We start from the raw sequence: 25,394 nt of genomic DNA on the forward strand, positions 1-25,394 counted from the left end.
CTTAATGCTGACTTGTAAATGCGGCCCCTTAACACACATCATTTAGTGTGAAAGCGGCGTGCAATGGGTGTTGCTGTGGGCGTTCCACCGCAACACCCATTGCTTTTTGACGCTGCCCCAGATTTACAAGGAGGTGTAAATCTGTGGCAACCTCAAAACCCAACATCATGCAAAAGCAGGCGTTAGAGTGGTGCACAAGGAGAAATACTTTTATTTCTCCTCGTTTTTGATTTTTCCATGGGTGCTGTATTCTGCAGCACCCATAGAAAAAACAAAAACCCATTAATGATTGTTTATCTGTAGGAAGGTGTCCCTTCCTGCACATAAACAATCGTTGAATAATGACGATTTGCTACTTCTATGTGTGCTGCACAATGCAGCACACATAGAATTAACAAACAGCCATTATGGATTCTTTATGTACAAGAAGGGACACCTTCCTGCACATAAACAATCATCCCCTTCAACGCAGGCACCCTTACACTAAGGTGCAAGGGTTCCTGGGTTGGCGCTAGGCAGCTAAATTTAGCGCCAGCACTCGGGAAAATGCAGGGGCATCACAGCTTTTTGAAAATGTTGGAGCGTGGCGCTGCCAAATTTGACGTAGCTCAGCGCACCAACCTTTTCCAGTAAATTCGCCCCTGGGTTGTTGGTTGAGGGGATGTGAACCCTTCTCAAGCAACAGCCACAATCCTGTCGGAGTGAACCACAAATAGTCACTAAATTAGCCTGTGCTTAATCCTCTGGTAGCTTGGCACAAAATCAGTCAGGTTTAACTTAAAGGAAATGTGTAAAGTATTAATGCAGCACTTAAACAGTAATAAAGGGAAAACACAAAAAAAGAAAAACCTACATACATTTTGAAAAACAGACTAATATTTAATAACTTATTTGACACCAAATGACTAAAATCTAATCAGTAGAACTGGAGCTATGCAATCTCAAAGTCTTAGGTAAAAATAGTGCCAAGAAGCGCAAAACAGCAACTGTGGTTATCTGGTCACCCTGGATCAGTAAAAAGTCACAAGATCAGGCTGATTGCAAAGGAGCACGGACAGGATAAAGGGAACAGGTTAGTCCCACTGAGAAATGTACCATATGTCCTTGATGTGGAATGATGTATTGCGCTACATCAGCACCGATGAGGAGCTGTGAGGGCTGAGATGTGAGGTCCTCTTTCTAGATGTCTCGCACTATGTCAGTACAGATGAGGCCACCGATTAGGAGATGCGAGGTGCTGTGATGCAAGGTCGTTCTTTCTAAGGGAACTCACAATTGGTTCAGGAGGAGTACACTCTGATGGCAGCCAAGGGTCCAGGACCTCAGGGATACCTCTCAGGGATGAGGACTCACTCCAGCGAAGGCCAGCACCAGGGGAGAGGCAGGTCCAGTTGAGTCTTGACAATTGGTCGGAAGCAGGACAGTTCTCTTGAGCTTGGTATCTCCCAATAGCATGAGGACAGTCAGCTAGTACTTGGAGTCACTCTGGTCATTCTCGTTTCAAGGAGAAGGTCTTCCTTCCTCAGGCAGCAGGGCAGTCCTTCTTGCAGCACGACAGTCCTTTCAGCAGCAGAGAAGTCCTTCTTCTGAGTCCTTCATAGGACCAGAAGTGATCTGAAGAGTGAGTCTGAGGGTCCTACCTTTATATCTGTTGTCCTAACCAGTTGGTGCCTGCAGCATGTTTACTGGGTCACATGACTAGGTGTAGCTGGCAGTTTGTTTCACTGTTTGATAGCCATCCACAAAGAACAAGAGCCACAGGTGTTGGCAGAATGCACCATCTCTGACTTGATGAGGGAGAGGAAGTGTCACCTACCATACTTGCACATCACAAAGGCTTTACCTGAGCACAGTCATAAAGGGGTTGTCACTAGCCTCCTATGTCCCCTGACATGCTAGGGCCAGGGCAGGGGGGAAGGGGATGCTTGACCTCAAGGGGGTGGATACTTCCACAATCGACTCCCACTTCAAAATAGGCACCAGGTATAAATATTGGACCCCAATACCCAACTCCTCAGTACACTACTGGACCTGTGGATGCTACAGCAAAAGGACTGCAGTGGTGCTTTGCTGCCAGAAAGACAGCCACTCTGCTGCCCTGCTGCTCTGCAGCCCTGCTTGCTGAGAAGGAAGATTGGACCTGCACGCTTCATCCCAGGCTGAAGTGACTCTAAGGGTCAGCCAGCTGACCTCTTGTTTTGAGCCACAGGGACATAACAACCTCCAGATGCTCCCTGCAACTATCCGGCCGCCATGCTGCTTGGACCTGCCTCTGGCCCTGCTGGCCTCTGCTAGGTTAAGTTCCTGACCACCAAGTGGTGCCCCTCAGGTCCTGGACCTTTGATGTGTCCTCAGGTCAGCTCAGTTAAATTTTGAGCTCTTCATGAATGGGAACGGTCCAGTTCGTGCCAAGATCTTGCCGCCCATGACTCACGCCAACCCGAAGTTCTGGGGAACGCTACTCTTTGCATCACAGTGACCGTTAATGATGCCCTGCAGCGGGAGATCTGCACTTTGTTTTACAGCATTGACAGCTAGGGGTGGTCACCAACACAAAGCTCCAGCATGACTGCCTGCGATACACGGCAGGATCTTCGTACAACAGCAATGACAGTCCACAATGCCTGGCCTACTCTTCGTGCTACATTGACGACCATCCTTGATGCTCTCCGTGCTCCTCGCAGCCCTTTCACTGTAATGTAACTCTTCATGCTGGACTTTGAACTTAACGTTTTCAGCAGGTCTAACCTGGTCCCTGTATCATGCCCACACTCCATCACAGTTGACAGGATCGGACTGGGATAGAAAATAGGCTCGGGCACCAAATTAAAGCTCCAATTAGTGAATAAGAAAGTAAAAAAACGTGTCCCATGTTTGCAAATTGATAAAGTTATTACATTGTAAAGACACGCTCTATATATATTTTGGGAGGTATGGACTACTGCATGGATTTGAATTTGCTACAGGCAATGTTTGTTTAACACAAGATAAATCAACAATAAAAGTCGGCCCAGCAGACCATATCCAGGCACACACACAGATTAAAAACCAGCCCACATACCTCTCAGACCACCCCAGAAGGCACTGTCTGATTGCCCTATATGCCTGTTCGGCACTGGCAGTCGGCCTGAAATTGCGACTTGCACCCGGTTTTGCAAAACCAGATAACCGTGAGTGGCGATTGTGCTTTTAGACATTCTACTGAACTGAAATGTTTAAAGTTGCATATTTCCAGTTCTACTGATTGGATTTTTGTCATTTTGGTATCCAATTACTTAGTACATTTTACTCTATTTTTCTAAATTGATGTGGGATTTTTCTTGTGTTGTGTTTTCACTTTAAAACTGTATGAAGTGCTGCATACATTTTTTACACATTGCCTTTAAGTTAAGCCTGACTGTTTTTGTGACAACAACAAATTTGAGTTTTTCACTACCAGGACATGCATAAAAGTATATGTCCAACTGTTTAAATACTCTGCACCCTGCCCTATGGGCTGTTTAGGGCCTACCCTAGCGGTGTTTTTATGTAGGGGTGGGTGGAACTCTCAGAATTTCATTTCATGTAATTCTACGCAGTTACATAAAAAATCTGCAAGATTCTTCAGAGGTTCGCCAATGGGTGGAAATAGGCACATTGTGCTGCTTGCGCTGTGATTTAGCCACAGGAACGCATTCCATTCTGAAACAGCGCAAATGGCACCACATGGTGCACCAGAGGCCGCAGCTACTCAAGGTGATTTTGCTGCTGCTCGATTAAATTTTCTACTTGAGCGACATCCTTTTGACTGCGGTCATTACCGCCTGCATTAGGAAAATCTCACTGGATGTTCTCCTAGCGAACGGAAATCGCACTACAGGATGGAAAATCTCACTTGCCAACTTACTGTCCCGGAGCTGCGCAAGGGAACAATTAAGCGACGCAGCGATTGCCAGAATTTGGTTGGAAGTCAGCATTGCAAAAGTAACGCGGAGTCACCAAAATTCCACTGGCGGAACTAAATATTTTGCTCACCCCTATGTATATGTATTAAAAGGGAGGTTTCGGTTGTGCAAAGGATTTATTTTGCCAGGTCAAAATGGGAATTTGAAACTGCACTCACGAGCTGCACTGGCAGGTCTGAGACATGTTTGAACTCCTACTTAAGAGCATGGCACATTGAGCCCTGCAGGTCCACTAGCAGCATTTAATTTAAAGGCCCTGAGTACCTGTAGTACCACTTGACTACGGTCGTTTAATTAAATAAATGTGCCTATTGGGTGTAAGATAATTTCACCATGTTTAAAGACGAGAGCACAAGCACTTAGCACTGATTATCTGTGGTAAAGTGCACAGATGTTTAAAAGTCAACAAAAAAGGGTTCTAAAAACAGGAGGGTTGAGGCAAAATGTTTGTGGATGACCATGCAGAGGGGGCCAAATCCAACCAGTTCCATATCTAAAACAATCCCTATTGCACATATCATGTTCCCAAAAACAAAATATTAATACCATTTGAGTGTCAACAAAATAATCTTCTACTCTAACACAGCACCCTTTACACCGCTCCTGAATACGTGTTGTAGCTATTTTCTGATTAGAATTATATTTGCTATTAAAATGAACCTTCTGCAATTGAAACAATAAAGCTGTGATGTAGAGAACTATGTTTTCCTGTCATAGGCCAAACTAGGCCTCAACTCCATCTAGCTTATGAACATCAGTTATATTCATTGTGTGTTCATATTTCTCATTGACACCACAAATAGCAATATGTGCACTGATGTTATGTGCTGACCTGTTGCACTCAAAGAAACTCTTGAGGAAATCTTACTTACTTTTCAAGCCTCTTTGTGCTTGCTCACTGTGGGCTATACATTTATGAATATTTTCATGACCAGATTTGTTCTGATACCTCTGATGACAATAGGTCAGAGGGGATCATATGATTATTCATTTAGGTGATAGTGTAGGATGATGGCAATATATCATGTTTTATAATGCTGTACTGTGACTTGATGATGTGTTGTAGCATTTGCTCACACGTGCTAACTGTGATTTCCATTGTAAAATGTATTATAGAGAACCTTGATTTTGGGGATGAGCCTGATTCTTTTAGGTCTCTACTAGGGATACTTCCCGCTTCTCCATTGATTAACTGTACACTTTGGACTTAGGGGCGGATTCCGACATTGGCGGTGTGAGAGCGAGGTGGCACTCTACCACCCTGCACCACCAAAGTCGACCACCGGCCGCCCAGCATACAAGGAGTTTTCTCCTGGTCTGGCGGGCAGTCCTCTGGCGCTCCCATGGCGGTGTCTCTGAAAAATGCACTGCCACAGAAATGCCAAAGCAAGTTCATGCATGGCATTAAGTGTTTAATCCATGCTGTGAGGAACTGGGCATGCATGCACACAGGGGGTGGCACACCATGTTTCCCCCTGCATGCATCCCAGTGTACAGTGGCAACAGGGGGCTCTGTAGGGCACCCCAAGCATATTGCTGCCCCAGACCGCAATGCCACTGCCAGGGAGTGTGGTTCCCTGGTGGTTGTGCCGGTCCCAAAATGGTCTGACTTCCGTAATTGCAATATGGTGGTCGGACCACTGGTGCGGCGGTCCCCGAACAGCCACCACGGGTTCACTCGTAATCAGGACCTTGGTCTATTTTCCAGTCTTTGATTATTGCTGCATTTATCTTAAATGCTAAGAGCCCTAACGGCAATTGATTTCTGAGCCCAATGAATTAATTATTGAAACTAACTATAGTTTTGACTTCTGTATTGCACTTAATATTTTTCATAAACCTTTGTGTTTTTCTAATTTACTGATCTTGAGCTCTTTTTAAGTCAGTACTTATTTTTTGACTGTTTTTTTTAAATAATATTGTGAATCTTATCTTCATGGACACATTTCCTCATCTATTCTTGAGGACAAGACCGTCTCCAACCCTACATCGGCGCAGTTACTATCATGTAGATTATCTGAGAGATAGCGCTGTCACATGCCTGCATCATGTCTCTTTTGCCAATGTAAAAAAGCATTTGAACCTGCTTCTGTAGTAAAATCTTTGACTCCCAAGATTCCTTAAAAATCTGCTAGTACTTGCATATCTAGTAGTAATTAGCCAGGTATGACTTAAAGGAACTCCCAACTTCCCTTACACACGCTTTCCCAGTGTCTAAAGCTGTTAGGAGAGCTGTGAGTTTCTTTTACTGTGCTTTCACCATTAGATGGGCCATTTTCCTAAAATGGCCTCTAACGAATCCCAACTCATCTGGCTCAGTAAGACTGGGGAGTACCTCATCTAAAGTATTAGCAAGTACTTTGGAAAAATAAAACTTCACCTTGAGATTTTATAGAGCATTTGCCTGTATAATTAGTCTTCCCATCTTTGCCTGGATTAAGGATTAGAGTAATTTCATTTTCCTACATTCATTGGGTCTCAGGCCCTACATGTGCAAAGGTCTGAAACAGATTGGCTACAGCCACAGTGAGGTCTCAAGCAATGTTTCATAAAACATGGCTGTAAATATTCTGGGGTAGGTGTCTTATAGGGTTGCATCGCCCATATGGAAGCTAAAAGTTCTTGTAGTCCAATGGGCTGGTCTAATTTCGTTTTTCATTCTGTGGGATGCACAGACATCATTGAGTTAGAAAATGCCAGACTGCCTTCTTCTTTCCAGGTTTACCAGTACAGATGTGCTGAAATAGGGATTGGAATAAGGCTCTCTTGATGGTCTCATCTAATTCCAGTTTTCCATCTGGAATTCAGACATAAGTTGTTTGTTAAATCTTTTGTATGACCTGTACACCTGGGAGTAAAGATTCCATATGGCTGACAACATTAGCTCTGCAAATCTGGTGCGTAGATGTTTGGACATAACCTTTTCACTGTGTGAGCAATAGGTGGATCTTTCCTTCTCTGCATCCCAGACCATTTTGAGATCTCCATATCACTCAAAATGTGACACCCTCACCTGAACGATTGTGTTGAGTAATTGAAAGCGTATATGTTCCAGAGAGCCTAAATAAGAAAACCTTACCCACACTTTTGTGGCATGCTTCATTTTTCGTGATGTTATCCCATCCTGGTAAGTAAATTCTACCAGGATGGACTCAACCTCGATTTTGAGACTGTTTACTGGCTAATTCCAGGGACCCAGAATGAGAAAGTTTCCTTTGGGGTAAACCGAAAAGATATTTCATTGTTAGATGGGTACCCTGGGTAAAATTAAACAAGGAAGGGCGGGATATCATTGAGTTCAATGGCTCATACAGCCGCTGTCTAGTGCCAACATGTTTCAGCCATACTGAATGCCTGTATGGGTCAGAGTCCTTAATGAGAAAAAAGAAGGGAGGGATGTCCTTGAGCTCTAAGGCTCAAACATCCACTATCTAGTGGACTATCTAGCTAACTACATGTTTCGGCCATACTGAATGCATGTAGGGGGTCAAAGGCCTTAATGAGACCTGTATTAGAGCTCTACTTGGTCAGCATTCGTGTTCATACCATACAGGGCCAAAGTCAGGGAACACTATCACACATCCATCATTTTAAAGTAGCAATAAACACCTCAAAGAAATCACTTTTAGATTGGATCTACACTGCCGACATGAACAAGAACAAAACAAACATTGTGGTACTGACGATAATAAGGTCATGATGGCAGAGACATGCAGCCATTCCTCTCTAGAGAACTGGCAGTGGATCGGGAGTGGTTCCATAGTAGTCTTTCTACACTGTTTTCTTTTGCTACTTTGGGTCTTGTGAGAAACATATCAACATATATATCATAGCTACATATCAAACACAGTAACCATTTGGCACAGATGAACGGCAGTGTATGTGCTTTCAAACACCCATGACTGCCAAATGTCCACCAACCCATGGTGTTGTGATTATTGGTACAACAGCATATACACAAGAAGAAAAAGACTTGTCTATACAAACCGTGCTTTTCAGTAGGGTCCGTTGTAACACCTCTCAGGTTTGACATACGGCTGCGAATATCTGGGTTTTGGTCCAGGAGCGTCATGGTGACCTGTTTCCATGGGCAGGGCCACTGCAAGTTGCTATCATTGGCACCCGAAATCAAGTGAAAATATATGCCCAAGTTGAATGGGCTGCTCTCCGTCCCATTGAAGTATAGACCAATCTGGAAGGCGTAGCCATATTTGGAGTAGAACCGTGGGCTGTAGATACGCCCGTTCAGTCCAGCAGGTCTTGTATTGAGCTCGTGGGTGAAGTTTTTGATGTTCCAGATGTGGTGAGGGCATACTGTCTCCGACAGATTGATGTCATCAATGGAGAAGCCGCCACTTGAACTGCCACTTCCTTTTACGCCTTCAAAAACAACTCTGAATTTGTTGGAAACTTTCAGTGAGATGTGGAAAAGTTGCCAGGATCCCACAATATCACCTAAAAAATAAAGTTTTGAGTTATTTACATGGCACATTGAATGTTATATAACAGAGTGGATTGACAGTTACAATAATGTCATTCGTACACATCATAAGAATGAATACTGCATACGTTGACTGTGTTCCATTAATGGTGGTTTGGATGCAACAGTACTCAAAAGGCATTCTTTTTGTGAGTGTATGTGTCCTCATAGCTGCACTGGAATACTCTTAGAAGGGAGTTTATATAGGGGAGGTATCGTCCTTTAAATGTATCTAATCTATACATTTCTGATGAACTAACATGTCAGGTACAGCAAGATTGTACTTTGTATAATATCTACGGCATTTTGTTATGTTAATGTACTCCTTGATTTTGTGGAGAAAATACTTTAAAGTTTGTTGAAAAAGACATTATGATGTCTCTAGATAGAGGCTTGATGTATCAAAATGTTCTGCATTTGATGTTACAAGGCTGAAGTGACCCAACCTAAGACTGTCTCTATGCTGGGCTAGAAACAAGGAGCAATCACAGGATATTTGCAGCACCAGTTTTCAATATATGGAGTTCTGTAAAAAAAAAAAAAAAAAAAAAACATTGGCAACACCAAATAGTTTGTGCTATTGGGAGCTATTCGCTTTGCCAATGGTGTTCAGAGATGCTATACAGCTTACCCAATGCTGTGCAGCAAGGCTAAAGCGTAAACAAAAAGAAGAATCTATGAAATATCCCCTCATGAAATTTTGTAGATGCGCTCCTACAAAATGAAGTGGGAGTTTTTTTCATTTAATTTACTGATAAGAGTTAGATCAGTAACAAAACTGTAAGAAATGGGGTTTCTGGTTGGCTAGGGTATGCACCTAAGGCAGGCAAAACCCACCACTCATGTCAGGGTAAGGAAGCTACACACCCAAGATAACCCCTGCTCACCCCTTTGGTAGCTTGGCAGAGCAGTCAGGCTTATCCCAGAGGCAATGTGTATAGCATTTGATAGTGACACACCACACACACCACAAAAGAGATTCCACATAGGTTATATAAAAATATCACTTGCATTATATCTCGACACATAAACCACAATCAGTTTGCCAACTAGGCCATTGTCATGAGCATACAGTTAGCATGATACAGTAAATAGCCTTGTATACGTCATAGAACTATTACCCTAAACACAATACAGAGATCTTACAAAGCTAGAAATAACACTTGTTACTCAGATCTTCCAGGCAGGAATAGAGCAACCGTTCCGCCCAGTCACCAATCAACACAGCACGTTTGAGGCAAATCCCAGGAGTGCCACAGGCATATGCCCCTGCACTCGAAACTCACCCTGAGCACGGCGCTCCTGCTCTCGGGCTATACGGCCACCTGACTGTGTGCCGCAGTGAGGGTGGGTATGGAAGGGGAAGAGGTCCAGATGGATCTCAGACGAGGAACCTTTGTGCTCGGAGGCTGTGACAACTCAGAGACCAAACTCCTCAGTGATATTCACAAGGGCGGAGGGATTCATGCAGCTACCTCTCGGGTGCGCTAGACCAAGCACAGCCTCACGAGGCCCTGCTCCTTCGCTGGGGGTGCCAGAGGCACATCGGTCTGGTGCGCCTGGTGCTGCGAGACCTTTGCGGCTTTCGGGGGCATTGCCCGGGATTCCAAGCTGCTGTGTTGGTTACTTAGCGAAACTGGGGTCTCCTTCACGCTTGGCTCGGCTGATGAGCGGCCATCCTTCCCTGCCTCGGGCCTCACAACACGGCACTGGTTGGTAGTGCTGCAGGCTCCACACACAGTGGCCGGAAAGGCCAGCCCAGCACTTTTGGTCACAGAGGATTCTGTATTTTGGCAAGTAAGCACAAGGAAGCTTTCAGCTAATAAAGCACCAGGAAGTTTAGTTTTTAATAAATAAATTTCCCAACTGGTGAAGCACAAACAAACTTTACATAAGTAAAGCACCCAGAAGTTTCCACGAAGTACAGCACCAGGAAGACTTTGCTGTCCCTGAGTCTTCCAAAACACAGGAGGCAAGCACACACAAGCTCTTGGAGACTCTGCACAGCAGGGCTAAAATAATCGATCCTTTTTCTCTGCCACAGACAGAAACAGCAACTGCAGGCCAACCCACTCCTCACACAGAAAAGGTAGAGCACCTCACACAGCTCTTCATCTCTTCTTCTTGGCAGGGTCCTCTTGTTTCCAGAAGTAATTTAAATTCCTGCGGTTTTAGGTCCAAAACTTACACCCCCTTTTCTTATAGTTCTCTTTGCTTCAGAGGCTCTGAGCTCAGTCCAAACCGGTTCTGCCCCCCTTGGTCCAGCATGACCCGAGGTGGTGGAGACAGCATTGTGCAAAGGAGACACAGCCTATTCTGGAGCTAGTGAAACTCCTACCACCACTTTAAATGAATTGAATGTGTTTTATAACCTCACTAACACTATGCATAATTTACATAATTGCCATCTACTGCTTGAATCTTTCAAATCTGTGTGAGACAGCTTACCTGTCTGAGCCTGAAAAATCCGTTGAACCTGAGGTAGAGCACACTCGTCTAAAAGGTTGAGCTTATGAGATCTTCGTAACTTTTGAGTTTCCGCCCTGTCTATTCCAAGCACATTTTTATGGTCTGGCATAACAGTGCAGCTATCGCCAGACAGTTATCACTTGAGAGGGGCTTAGGCTCTGCTTACATTTTGGGAGACCGGAGAACATGTTTTGATTGGGCAGAAGCTGTGTGCTTTGACACAAAAAAGTGCTTTCCCTCCACTAGCTGTGATCATTTTGTTTATTTATCCAGCTGACTGAGCTTGAATTTTCAGGGGTACACACATGACATTGTACTGCTGAAACAGTGTCTTCGATAACTAGATAATTTATGTTGTGGGCCATTCTCTGGCAGCACAGCAGATGGTAGGAGGGCAGTCATCTCGGGCAGCAAAGCAGATGGTAGGAGGGCAGTCATTAACCTAGATGGATTCTTATGTCTGGCTTGACGGTGCAACTGTTACCGAACTTTTAACCTGCACCAATGTATCAATCAATCAATTCATCTTTATTTGATTCACAATGTGTATCATAAAAGCATACATATAAAAACCAGTATATTATAAAATCCAGTAACAGAAATGTTAAAAAGCAGACACAATTTAGCATGCAGCAGGTAATGATTTTCTTCTAGTTAATGCAGCCCTGAGAAATCGTGCTAGTACCACGCATGTAAACAAATTAGGGAGTAATTGCTAATGTAAAAACGCCAGCCTACATTGTTTAAAATTTGAAGATTTCATTAGAGGTACAATAAAAGATCTCCTCAGATCTTTATAAAATGTACAAAAGACTGGATGCGAATCGTTGATTGTTCTGATATATTATCACAGGGAGAAGGCATTAATTCACTTGACCAATTGTTGACACTTGGAAAAGACATCAAACAGTGAAATATATCTAATCTAAAACGTATTAAAACAAATCTATGTTGTGTGTTAAATATATTAAAAAGATATGGTTGCATTGAGAATCTAGTCAAGACCATTTGATTGTGTTGAACAGTTGATGTAGCTAATTCCACTGATAATCTCAGTTCCTCCAAGAGATTTAGACACTGAGGGGCATATTCACAAGGAGCTATCGCCAAATTAACGGTACTTTATCGCAGCGAAAGTCGTGATAAATTTACCTCCCCATTCACAAGCTGATGTTAACAGCCCACAGCACCAGTTTACCCGCGAAAGCAGCCGCAAAAAACATCGCCACACAGGCCTCCCGCAACTATCGCTAACAGATGCAGAGTGGGCGTTCCCATGCCAAAAGCCGTGACAAATCACCCCTCAACATTCACAACGAACAGCCAGATCGGCGATAAGAACACAAAACAGATGATAAGGCATGTTAACAGCAGGAAATCTACACCTGCTCTGACCTGGTGTAAAGTCGGACAGCAGCCAGCACCACAAAAGGGAGCATAGCCCAGGGCCACATCGGAAGGGCAACAGATGCCATGGAGCCACCCATAATGCGGCCCGGACACCCAAGAGGGCCACAACACCCACCGACACCACACCCAGGCCCGAAACCCCCCCCCCCCCTCCCCCCCGGGACCACCCCCAACCCTGGACTAAGATACTGCACACCAACACCACGAATCCCAATACAAATATTTTGCCTGATGTCGCACAAGCAGGAAAATCAACAGACATGCGTGGCCAGAAAATGGAGACTCAGTCAAACAACAATGCAATCACCAATACAAAACACAATACAAACAAAATCCGAGACAACCTTTAGGATGAGTCCTAGCGGCTCCTCACTGGACAATCCGTAGCACACAGCCTGGAAGACCACATCCAAGAGAAGGTGTGCCATGCGCCCAACAAAGGAAAGAGAGGGAGAGAGCGCGGGAGAGAGATTGAGTGAGATTGCACAAGCAGCGCAAGGCCTCTCGGGCACCTGGCTCCACATGCCAACATGTGTGTGTGTATCGCCATCCGTACACCATGAGCCCAAGACCGTGTCCCAATCTCAGCGCCAAAGCCACATCACAATCAGAAAACGGAAGTAGTAGTCAGACAAACATCAGGGATGAAAGCTCCATTGTTCCAATGCAGAAGGCAGGAGGACACCTGCACCTCTGACCTCGGTCCAGAACGCGCCTGGAACACCCTGTGCGAGATGCCATGGCAGACGGGGATGACTCCCACACCATGCATTCAGCAAATGAACTATCTGACTCATCCACACCCACACACAGAAGCACCTGCCTGTGGTACCCCCGCATGGGATACCCTTGACACTCACGGAAACGGCCACCCACTCTCCCCAACGTTGCACACTCATTCGAATAATTGCTCAGAGCTGTGGCATATCCTCCACACAACTGCTGCAGTTCAGAAGAGTGCCGGTTCCACGAGATGCATCAATGCAATGGTAGGCCATACCGGGCACATGCACAACCCCCATCAAGTGGATCAGTACCGTGCATATATGCTGCATTTACTGGGTGCACTGCCACTCTCAGTGCTGCAGATCAGTTACCGGCTCAGCTTCCACATTGCCTACGTCACCTGCGTCCAGCCCTGGATCCACTGCCAATCATGCACATTCAAGTATCCCATGGATGTCTGCTTATCCAACACAACTGTTGATGAATTGGACTATGACTTGTGTCTGCGCCCCCTGTTGGATCACGAACAGGAGTGTAACCGAGACAGCCGTGCATGGGATGCCCTGACATACTGTGTATGTATTGGTAGTTGTGCATGGGAGATTGCACAATTCCTCATGTGCAGTGACCACATCGAGGCGCTCCCCTATTGGGCTGTGTTGCGGATTGGTGAAACGGCGTGGGCTGAGCACACCTGCCCGGGCCACTTAATGGATTGGCTCACCCTGGTGTTCTTTGAACACTACAAAGACGTACTATTGGAACACAATGCACATGAAGCTGCAGGGGCACTGACGGACGAGTAACTATGATCCTGCGCCACATCCGATTTCACCCACAGCATATGCACCAACAACTTGTTGCATCGTGGGGATTGCTCACATATCCCACCACAACAGAGGACATGTCTGCCTTTGTCCGGGCTCTGGATGCATGTGTGTGTAACAACACGTGTGTACACACACCTGGGCAAGGTGATTAAGGTCCATGCTCGGTGCAACAAAGCGTAGTTTGGCAACGTTGCATATTCGGACACACTGCTGGGGTAGAGGACACACATGGCAATGTAGCACGACATGCGAACCTGTCGGACCCTCAAACCTGATCGCTGTCAGCAGAGCAGACAATCGGAGCACTCCGGAGGCAGAGCACTATGCAGATCCCATGGGCAGTGAGTTGTGCCCCCTCAAACGGGGCAATGGTCAGACGCCAAACAACACATGACTCATCCAGCGAGGCAAGGTGGGCTGAGAGCGTTGCTATTCGTGATAAATGTTGCCCATTTTAGCCCCACCATTTTCTGAACCTCGACATGTACCCATGCTGGTTGTAAGTGTCTTAGGCATGTCTCTGCCTGTCATGGACGTTGTCTCATCCGTACCGACACGCACATGTCAATAAAGTCTATGCAACTCCACTGGTGTCTAACTGTGAGGTGTGTTGTTTGTACTGTCCACTCGTGTGCACTATGAGATTCGTCCCTACACAGGGAGGAACTGACTGATGCATGTGCAATGGGGGGGTGTCCCTTTGGCAAGCTCCACCACTGTGAGCCAGACATTGCTTTTGGATAGGTGCTGGACAACATGTGCACTTACGTGACTTCAGCAATGTGAGATGGGGTCCAACCTCTGACCATGTGGAGCAATGTCCTATATCACAACAGAATGTGTCCACACAGATGTGTGTGAGTAGGTATGCAACGTGAACTTCTGGTGTCACATGTGGTGTAGGACACCACTCCTGGCCTGCTTTCGTTTGGGTCAGTCCTACACACAGCCCTATTCAATACATGGACGTGTACCTACTTTGGGGGTTGTGAGATTGTTGTTGATGTGCAATGGGGACACAGCTAGTACTTACCTTCACAGTCATCCAATTGGCCATGTGTCTCAGGGATACACATGTGCATAGATGTCAGTTACCAGGGTGTACCTTCATAAGCAATCATTGTTCCTACATCCAGCCATACATTCATACATGAGTGAACATAGTGATGACACATTTGTGTGATTTAGAATGTTTTATTCACATTCAGGTGATTGACGGAGCTGGGGCTGTACATGGCCACCGAAGCCCACATCACATGGAAACCCAGTGGTGTGCCAACCAGAGTCCTTTGGGGATTGCACAGTGATTGGGAAGAGGGAGAGTGCAGTGCGCATTAGGAGAGGTGTGTCATTGGCCAGCAGTGAAGAAATGGCAGTCCGTGTTGGGGTTCGGGTGAAAGTCGCAGAGTGTTCAGGGAGTCACTAGGGGGTGTTTCCCAGGCCATGATGCATAGGTCGTAACCAGGCAGGGACAGGCCATACGGTGGTGATGGCTGCTACTGCCTCCTTCCTCACACAGTAGTTCACATCCCCTTCTTACTCCCCTGATACAGGTTCTGTGTCTGGTGTGTGTGGCGGGGTGATGGCAGCATCACTGTGTGCCACGGACACATCAGGGGTCGGAGCTGTGTGTGTCGATGTTCCCGCTGCAGTCATCTAGGAACGGCTCAGTGGCAGCAATAGCAAGATTAAGTACTGCAGGGCATTGAAGTCCCCAGCTACTACTCGCTGGTGTCCATCCGTGTCAGACAGCCTTCCAGCATGCATCTGCTCCATGGTCTCCATTGACCTCCGCATCTGTGCCAACTCTGTGCCGTCATGGCTGGTGCCTGTCTGCCCACACAGTCCTTGTGTACGATTCATGGCACCAGCGAGGTCAGCCAAGGTCTGTGGCGGAGCATGGTGCAGATGGGGTGTCCGATAGGTACTGTACGTGGACCCTGATGGGACTCAGACACCCACGTGTGGCATCGAGTTTGTTTGCCATAAGCTCAAAACCCACCCGCAGCAGTTCAGCCAACTCTACCTGGGAAGACCACACATGTTGTATGTGCTCCATGTATTGGTTGGGAGGGTCCTGGGAGACAGCCGTGGTGGTGTGTGTTTCCTGCTGTGTGGTATGTGCAGGTGGTGGGGTCACCTCAAGGCAGCTGGCCTGCCCTGCTCCTGGGGGTGGGGTGCAGAGGCTATCCAGTATCCGTTAGAGGGTATCTTGACATATGTGCAGGTTGTCCTCTACATCATCAATGATGGGGTTTGTGGTCTGCTCTGCAGTAAATGTTGATTGTCCCTCTGAAATATTAAGGGGAGATGCAGGTTAACAGATTTTCACATGTATGTTGTTGATTTGCAGATGTTTGCATTCAGACTGCATGCCAATGTACATTGTGACTGTTTTGGGGAGCCGGCTATTTGATGGCAGTCAGTGTTTTCCGAAAACATGACGTATGTGTGGTAGTACCCATTCATTGCCATCAAACTGGGTCAGGCAATGCCAGATGTGAGTGGACAGTTACTACGCACGAGCGGAACCTGTTGTGAGCTCTGTCCTTTGGTGCTGGTGTTGCACATTGTACTACATTGCCGTCGTTGCTGATGTCCTGTGATTGCTATGTCTGTGCTTCATTGTGGGGGAGTTGCCTCTGCAGCTCTGATTTTGTGTGGCCTTCTCCCTTTGAGGTGGAGTGCCTTTGATTGTGTGCTTTTCGGGGCCTGATTTGCTTTTGACTTGGGGCATATGTGCTCTCGGACAGATTTTGTGGCCTGGTGCATTGTTCATCTGCTGCGTGTATTGTACAGCATGGGTTGTGTGTGCACGTGACATGTTTGAGTATGACCTGCTCCTTTATGGATGTGATCCACACTGGGCTACCTCCATGTCGATTTGTGGGCCAAGTCATTTTTTTTGGGCTGCTGCCATGCTATCGGACACCCAGTTGCTGTTGGGTCAGGTCGTATCGTGCTGTGTCTAGGCCCCCCAATCCTGCCACAGTCTCTTCACTGTTGACTGTGGCCACCATTTGCTCCAGCTCATCCAGCTCCTCCTGTGTCGCAGCAGGCCCACCTCCCATCGCCACTGCTGCCTCCCTGTTGGCGGTGAGCTTATGTTTGGTATGCCTTTTCAGATCATGCCAGCGCCTCTTGACCTCCTCCAGTGACCTCCTCGACACTCCGACTGCATTGACGTTGGTAACGATGGCCTGCCATTTTTCGGTTTGGGTTGCCAGTGCCGCTGTGGAGGTGCCGAACAGTTGTTGATGGTGTTCGGCCACCTCCATGACGAAGATCCGGTCTTCCTGTGGACTGAATCCAGTCTTCCTCTTCCGCTTGTCCTTGCCCTTCCACGAACGCGGGGTTCCTGGCTGGTCCTACGTGGGGCTTGTGCTGTTCAGCTTGTTCTCTGCACTCGGTCTGGGGGCATCCATGTTGCTACGCGGTTTGAATTGTTTTTTTCTTGCTTTTATGGTGCTTTTTCCCGCCAGGCGCATGGGATTTGCAGGCCTGTGGCTGGTCTTCGCTGATTTCTGTACCGCGATTGGCCTCATCGCATGTTTTTTTGCGTTTGTGTATCGCATTTATGCGGCATGCTGCCTGATTATTCACGCGGCATTTGGCGCGTTATCTGGTGACTATTGCATGCTGCTGCCTTGTTGTGAATTCCACGTTGACACAGGGTTATTTTCCAGCGATTGGCTGCGATATTGAAAGTTTCGTTATGCTACTCTTGCAGTAGTTATCACACGTTCTTGTGAATTTGCCTCTCTGTTTTAAGTGCTTTCCTCCTAATGATATTCAGAGTTTCCGGTTGATTGTAATATTCTGGATAACTCTTATCTGACATGAAGTTCTTAATAAACTTTAGCCATGGAACCTTTAATGCAGACTCAGAGTCGCAATAGTCCTTTACTACTGCATGGTTACATTCAATGTGATCTGAAGTCCAGATCTTGTGCCAAAGAAGGACTGGCTGGATCTTTATCAGATCTGTATAATAGGTAGCACCCAGTTCAGAGTGGCACACAATTTTTTTACAACTAGAAGGGAGCGCCAAAAGATTTTTGAAGAAGGCATTTTCTACCACCTGTAGTGGTTTCACATTTACATACCCCAACAGCTCAGAGCCAAACATAGCAATGGTTCTACATTTTGCATTGTAGATAGTTAACATTACTGTTGGCTGTTTACAGCCCAGTTTCCATGTGAAGTTACACAGGGCCGCAATAGATCTAATAAATTGCAGCCTTCTTAAATTGATGGCGCTTTTCTAACTCCCCTCGCAGCCTAATAAAATACCCAGATATGAAAAGGTGGGAGTTAGTGGAATGATATCTTTCCCTATAAAAATATTACACATCTTAATAGAACTTCGGCCTACTTTCATAACAAAAGTTTTACTTATATCAATTCACAACCCCAAGTTCTCCATAAAGTGCACAAAACTATCAAGGAGATACTGCATCGTCCACATGAGTTACCTAAATTATGAATGTACAAATTAAATAAGAAAGAGGCGAGCACACACCCTTGGAGAACCCCTTTTTCAACACTAAAAGAACGTGTACATTCGCCCTTTACACCAAAGCGAACCCTGGCACAGCTTGTTGACTATAAATATCCTAGAAAGTTGACAATGGTAAGGCCATTACCCATTGAGGTCATAACGGAACAAAGTTTATCATGAATAACACAATCAAAAGAAGCCGACAGATCGACAAAAAACAAAAACAAATTGCCTCTTTTGATGAGAGCATACTTGCCCAAAAACAAATTTAAATTAATGGCTTGATCCATGGGCCCTATTTCTTACTGTAAATCCGAAATAATGTTGTTGCAATCCACCCAGTATTGCAATCTGTTTAGGATTATACGATCCACAACCTTATCTAGAGAATCTAGCAAGGAGATGGGTCTATAATGTGCGGGGCAGTTGCGGTCACCTTTTTTTAAATATCGGTACAATATGGGACTCAGACCATGAGAAAGGGATCCCTACACTCTGGCATGATCTAAAGACAAGGGTCAAGAGGGGGCCCCAAAGCTCCAGATTAGCCTTGAACAGGTCGATCGGAACCCCATCAGGCTCCTGTGCTTTACCTCACTTGCTTGTGCTTATTGCCAGAGTGACCTTGTCCAGGGTACAATTGAGGTCAGAACAGTCATATGCAATAGTGGAAAATGCAGTGTCCATCGACAGAGCTGGTATAGGGTTATTTCCACCACACTTTGTAGAATCACCATATAGCTTTGAAAACTGAGAAACCCAGACCTCTTCATTCACTGCAACCTCTAGTTTATGCTTATTATCCTCACTAAAAAAGGGTGAGTTAACCACACACCAGAATGTGGTAGTATCGTTGTTACAGCTGGCATCGTACAATTTTTCCCATGCCTCTACTTTCAGACTTCTTTTGTGATTTTTTTATTGCAACCTTGTACAGCCCTCTCCTGTGCTGGACCTCCAAATGATTCCTAGGAGTACACTTTAAAGCTTTTTTTCGGTTTTTATGTGCCTCTGTGCATACATGATCAAACCAGGGCTTCCTATTTACTTTACTTCTCTTCTGATTGGAAGTTAGGCCCACTTTAATTGTCTCTGTGATTTGATCGAATGACTCCATGGTTACAGAGGCCCATGCCAAATCATCCAAACAAATGTCAAAGGCCCTTCTTTATTGGTGAATTAGATGCTCTAGGAAACCATTCGGTTCTACCATAGACCACCGTAGGGTATAGCCATTCATTGGCGACAATTTGATTTTCTCTACAGACTTAATGTTATAACGGACCCCTTGTTCTTTTACGTAGCCTGAGTTCAGCATTAGGCTCTGGGGGAAATGGTCACTCATTGCTAAATCATGGATTTTAAAATCAGCAAACTAGTGCCGAGTAACGGTTGGGAAAAATTATAAAATCAATAACACTTTTACCCATGCTACCATCACAAGCACAAGGAACCACAACTGGACTGTTCCCAAATTCATTGCTGAAACCCAAATTGTATTTGAAGATAAGCTCATTCAGTTTTTCACCATATTCTGAGTGTGAAAAGTGGGTAACATCATTGTTTGTCGGTGAAGTGAAACCACAGGTCTTGCTCGATTAAATTTTTCACAGTTTGATATTAAAATCCCCCCCCCCAAGATTTTATCTCCATTCCCCTTAGTGTTTAGAGATTCTAGATCAATATTAAGTTGGTCCAGGATGGACAGTATATCTGCGTCACAATCATTTTTGTAAAAGTTGACTAATACCAGCTGTGAAGAACCTAGGAGTTTGACAGAGACAATTTGGTAAAAAGTGTTAGGGAATTTTACATTTACAGTAGAGGATGTTAATTTATTTGACATATAGATGCAGATACCCCCCTTGGGTCTGCCATGTCTCGATGGAACAGCCGGTGAATTAAATGTTTTCTAACCATTCAAATGGATTGGTTCTACGACCCATGTTTTCTGTAAACAGATAATGTTAAAATCGGTCAAAAAATCTAACCATTCAGGTAAAATGATCTTACTACGAAGCCCCACTATATTCCAACTTAAGACAGTGATGGTACTTGAGTCAGAAGTTGTACAATCCCAATTTGTCTCATTACTCAACACAACCTGCTCCACAGTTCGTTGGGCATCCAGTACGCCCTCCTCTGTAAGTTGTTAGCAAGGATTAGGGTAGTAGGGACATGATTATACAAAGGTACTCCTACCACTGGATCGGCCTGTAGTCAATCTACCCCAGTAAGACTAGAGAGGCAATCATATCTTTTAGATGTTGCAATAGTGTACATTGGGGGACATATCTTGTTCGAATTTAAGAATGGTAGTTAGGAGCCTGGTTGTAATAGGGAAGATCGCTGCGTCTCAAAACTCAGCTCACTGGACAAATGTAAAGGAGGCCTATAAAACAAAACAAGGGGTAAAACTGAGATTTGATTTTAATTTATAGGCACTGAGTTTGCCCTTCCCAATATCATGCTGACTAGTGCTGGGGATTTGAAAGAAAGTACCACATACTCACCCTGAAGTACTGTGAGGCCCCTGCCGACCCACCCTACCCATCCCGCCATCTTAAAATCTGCGAAGAGAGCTCCCTCCATCCCAACTTTAGAATTTAACCAATTGAGAGTCCCATGTTTCTTGTAAAGGAAAGCCTAAGGTCGTGACATTGGCCAAAATGATCACATACGGGTATGCAGCGGGGGTAAGATCGAATCGATCGTTCACAAGCAAAGGGTAAGTGGGGTGGGTAGGGTGAGTAAAGACAGATCCCCCCCCCCCAAGCAGGTATTAGACGTGGGAGCTGGTGATGTCACTTCATTATTATACCTATCTCCATCATTAGCTTGTACTAAGTGGGACTGCGGAGGTGGGTTTAACACTGGTTGTGTAGGTAACTTGGCAATCCCTCTAACACGTTGTTGTAGCGGGAGAGTTACAGAGGGTCTGGAGGTTATACCGTCAATATTACCAGCCACCAACATGATCATTTATCCCATAATGGGGATTTACTGCGCCTAATCGCTCTACACAGGTTAACACAGCACATTTAATAGCTTTCAATCGGGCTGTAAGACTGCAAACAGAGGTCTTAATGAGGTCAGTAAGAGCATGGACAGATGTAACCAGTGAAGTGCAGTTCAAGGGTGCAGCAGATACTAGTTTATTGGCAATTCTAGGGGGCTTTGGGGTCGCTGCCAGCTTTTGCACCATAACCCTCTTTTTTAGCTTTGATTGGCCGGTCAAATGGAGCCACAATGGGATCGGCAGGACAGTTCCTTGGAATCTTTGGACGTTTTGATGGAGGATGGGTATTCAAAGTACCCAGTGAAATTAAATTGTGCACAGACTCGTTGCTGTCTTTATTCCAAAAAACAGATCCTTCGGTCTGCTTTTCAGTGAGTTGAGCTGCATTTGAGGAGATTAAAAATAAATGTACTGGTTCAAGGACATTCTCAGAGCAGCTGGTTAGAGTTTCCTCAACACTTAGAATTTGCTTCTCAATAGCCCCCATCGCCCCTGTTATGTGGTTCATAATAGACTGCCTTGACTTTGGTGGGGACTTTGCTAGTGCAGAGCTAGGATGTTTCCTTTTCCCCATTTCCGTATGGTGCACCTCTACTTGACACCAAAGTGGGTTGCGGCAAAACAATAGGGCAAATAGAACTAGCTGTGTGCAGAACACTTAGTAAGACAAATTTACAGTACCAGTAACTTGCTCGTCAGTAGCAAACAGAATAGCTGAATAAATCTTCTCAGGGCACAAAGGCTGCCTCTTCCTGCCACTGACTGGCATAGATGGGACGGGCCTTGCTCGGGGGCGTCCCGGGCATGCCCGCACGCGTCCCGCGCTGCGGACCTCTGCATTGCTTTAATGGTGTTCCACGCCAGTGGTCCCTCCTCCAGGCCAGCAAGGGATCGGGCCTCAAGTGCAATGTGCAAGGTGCAGGGTCCAGGGCAAAAGTGCTGAGTGCTCGCCTCCTGCTCTGCAGGACCTCTGCGTTGCTTTTGTGGTGTTCCACGCCAGTCGCCCCTCCTCCAGGCCAGCAAGGGATCAGGACTAAAGTGCAATGAGCAAGGTGCATGTCCCATGGCAAAAGTGCTGAGTGCTCGTCTCCCACGCTGCGCAATCTCCACGTTGCTTTTGTGGTGTTCCATGCCACTCGCCCCTCCTCCAGGCCAGCAAGGGATCAGGCCTAAAATGCAATGTGCAGGGTCCGGGGCAAAAGTGCAGAGTGCTCACCTCCCACGCTGCGGGGCCACCGCATTGCGTTTGTGGCGTTTCACGCAAGTCGCCCCTCCTCCAGGCCAGAAAGGGATCAGGCCTAAAGTGCAATGTGCAAGGTGCAGGGTCCACGGCAAAAGTGCTTGCTTCCCTCTCACCAATATTATCCTACAGTTCTTTGATTCCATACAAATACATATGCTTCACATTACCATACATTTCTTTAACTCCAGACCTATTGGCACTGCCAATGCTTGTTAGTACTACTGTATAAGTAACAATCTCCATGAACAAATCAGGATGGGGAAATTAAAGGAATGGTAAAGCAGCAGGGAAATTAGTTGAATTAAGACCTCTGAAACGTGATGGGAGGTAATGCTAAATTTTTTTAGTTTTTTTCCTTTGGCTAATAGTGCTTTAAATGCAACCATTTTCAATGTTTTATTATAAACAGTCTGGGCCTGAAACGTGTGGGTAAAAGAGACTCCTCCAAATACTCTTTGGGATGATCTGGCCTGTTTGTCAGCCCGTGAAGTGTGGAAAAGGTTGTGAGTAACACTTCTGAACTACCTTAGGGCATGTGGCTCTTTAATTTAATATCCTGGGTAAAGCATGATATAAAATCTACCATTTAGTCCCATATTTCTCAAAGTTTTCTTGAGAGGGGTGGGCTTGCATGCTTTGCTCGCTGAATGCATTTCTACCAGGTATTCATTTCCACCTGTTTGCTGATACAGCAACTACTGTTGTTTCATATGTCTGTAAAATATACAATTAAAGTACTCAGCCAATAGTACCTAAGTTGCCTACAAAAATATTTTCCCCTTTGCAAAAAAACCTATGTCAAAAAATCACAACTCTGTTTGCTGGACAGCCTAGCCGGGAAAATGTTCCTGCCACAACAAACAATAATAAAAACACAGGAAACAACAGAGCAACCACACTGCTTAATACCGACCTAATCGACAGAGCCCAAGAGACAAGCTTCCCTCCTACCTTTCACCGCTGTCACGTGGGTCAGACTGCCATTGGGATGAGCTGAGGTGTACTCCTTCACCCAGATGTTGAGCTGATCTCCTTCGTGTCCATCGTTGTAATAGAAGAACTCCAAGCACTGAAACCCTCTTTTGGGGTACAGTAGTCTGCTTTCCAGCATTGCATTGTCCCCTGGGCTCCCTGTTCTGGTGCTGAAGTGCATGAAGTAGCCGGAGGCTGTGGAAATGAGGGAGAGAGACAAAAGGTAAGTCCCATACATTGGTAAGGAAACATGCAGCGCATAGGTTGAGGTAAACAAGCTTTATATTTCAAAAGTATATATAACCTAACACAATATACTATAAATGAATGCATCATGTTCCCTGCCCTCTACTGCTTTTCCCTTAAGAGGAAAAAGGGTGTGTCAACATTAAAAGAGACATTCCAAGTTGAATCATATGATGATGCAAAAAGATGCTCCATCGCACACAAGGTGGGAAGTAAATGTCTTGGATATTCTCCATCATATGAGAAAAAAGAGGGCTTAGTAATAAGAACAAACTTCTCCTTGAAGCTCCCAGACTCAGTATGGCACAAGCGCAGCCCCAGTCCTTTCCAGAAGAGGCAACTTTTTTGGGAATTCTTTGCCTCCGGAATTGAGTTCCACAACAGCGCTTATGTAGTTCAGGTGACACGTAAAGGTCAATTTATTTTCTCTTTATCGAATAAAATAATTGTTGTTGACATTGCATAAATAAGTACATTTTCTCATAACTATGTACAATTGCTTCACTGGTGAATTAATATATATATATCACATTCAGTAGAGGTAGAACCATGGGAGCGGAATTAGATCCAACGAGCCCCGAAATCAAAACTAGCTCTATTTGGTTAAAACCCAAAGATGGCTTTTTCAAATGCTCCTCGTGCCGAGCGTGTAAGTTTGGGATCAGCACCACTGAATATAACACCCCATTTAGCCCCACACCTCACAAGATAATAGGTAACTATAACTGCAAAACCGATTTTGCAGTATATGTTCTTACCTGTACTTGTGGGCTAAATTACATTGGGAGCACGAAGTTACAGGTACACGAGAGAATACTCCAACATCTCCGTGCCATCCTTCATAGTGATCCCAATTACCCAGTGGCACGCCACTTCAAACAAGTACATAATAACAACTTATCTTGTTTGAAATACTTCGTGGTATCAGCAGTTCCCAAACCACGTAGAGGGGGTAACCGAGAAGCCTCGCTGAGAAGATTAGAGACCAAATTTATACTAAACTTCGATAGCAAGTGCCCTAACGGTTTGAACAACACCGAAGACATGTACACATGCCTGTAAATCGATACTCTGTGTGCAGCCCCCATACGTTGTGTGTAATATACTGTGCATCATTTGGATTGGAAATTGAATGTATTTCTTAAAGTAAATCGTGTTAATATCTTCCGATTTATTAAATGTGTCTAGTCATATTCATGACCATATTACAGACATAAATTGTCCTTGGGTATATGAATTATGATAACCTATTTTTTATATATTCTTTTCACCTCACTTTTTGTCACTATGGTAGAGATACTGTATCATGTCTCGTATCAGTCGAGGTTATGGTGATGGATACTATTGTATCTTTTCACTTGGTTTAACACATTTTTCACGTAACTTATTATTTACACTGGGTACCTATGTTCTGCAGAGAAATCTAATCATGCAGCTTCTTCATGCACTTAGCCTTGTATATATCCCTTCTTCCCTTTTTGTCACAGAAGTCACTACTCGAAGTACAACAACATGCATTTAAGCAGTTATAAGTGAACTATAGCAGTGTTTTTT

The 25,394-nt window shown here is 45.2% G+C and overlaps 1 protein-coding gene across 1 annotated transcript in view; it reads right to left on the reverse strand.

The window, feature by feature from the left end:
• Positions 1-25,394, reverse strand: part of MEP1B (meprin A subunit beta) — a 330,890-nt gene that overhangs the window by 67,462 nt on the left and 238,034 nt on the right. Inside the window, exons 10-11 of the mRNA XM_085605695.1 lie at positions 23,574-23,789; positions 7,932-8,399 (exon numbers count right to left, since the gene is read on the reverse strand). Of these exons, the coding sequence (XP_085461821.1) occupies positions 7,932-8,399; positions 23,574-23,789 (684 nt within the window). The remainder of the gene's footprint in view (positions 1-7,931; positions 8,400-23,573; positions 23,790-25,394) is intronic.

Source organism: Triturus cristatus, chromosome 5_1 (genome assembly GCF_964204655.1).
Source record: "Triturus cristatus chromosome 5_1, aTriCri1.1, whole genome shotgun sequence".
NCBI classification, from domain to species: domain Eukaryota; kingdom Metazoa; phylum Chordata; class Amphibia; order Caudata; family Salamandridae; genus Triturus; species Triturus cristatus.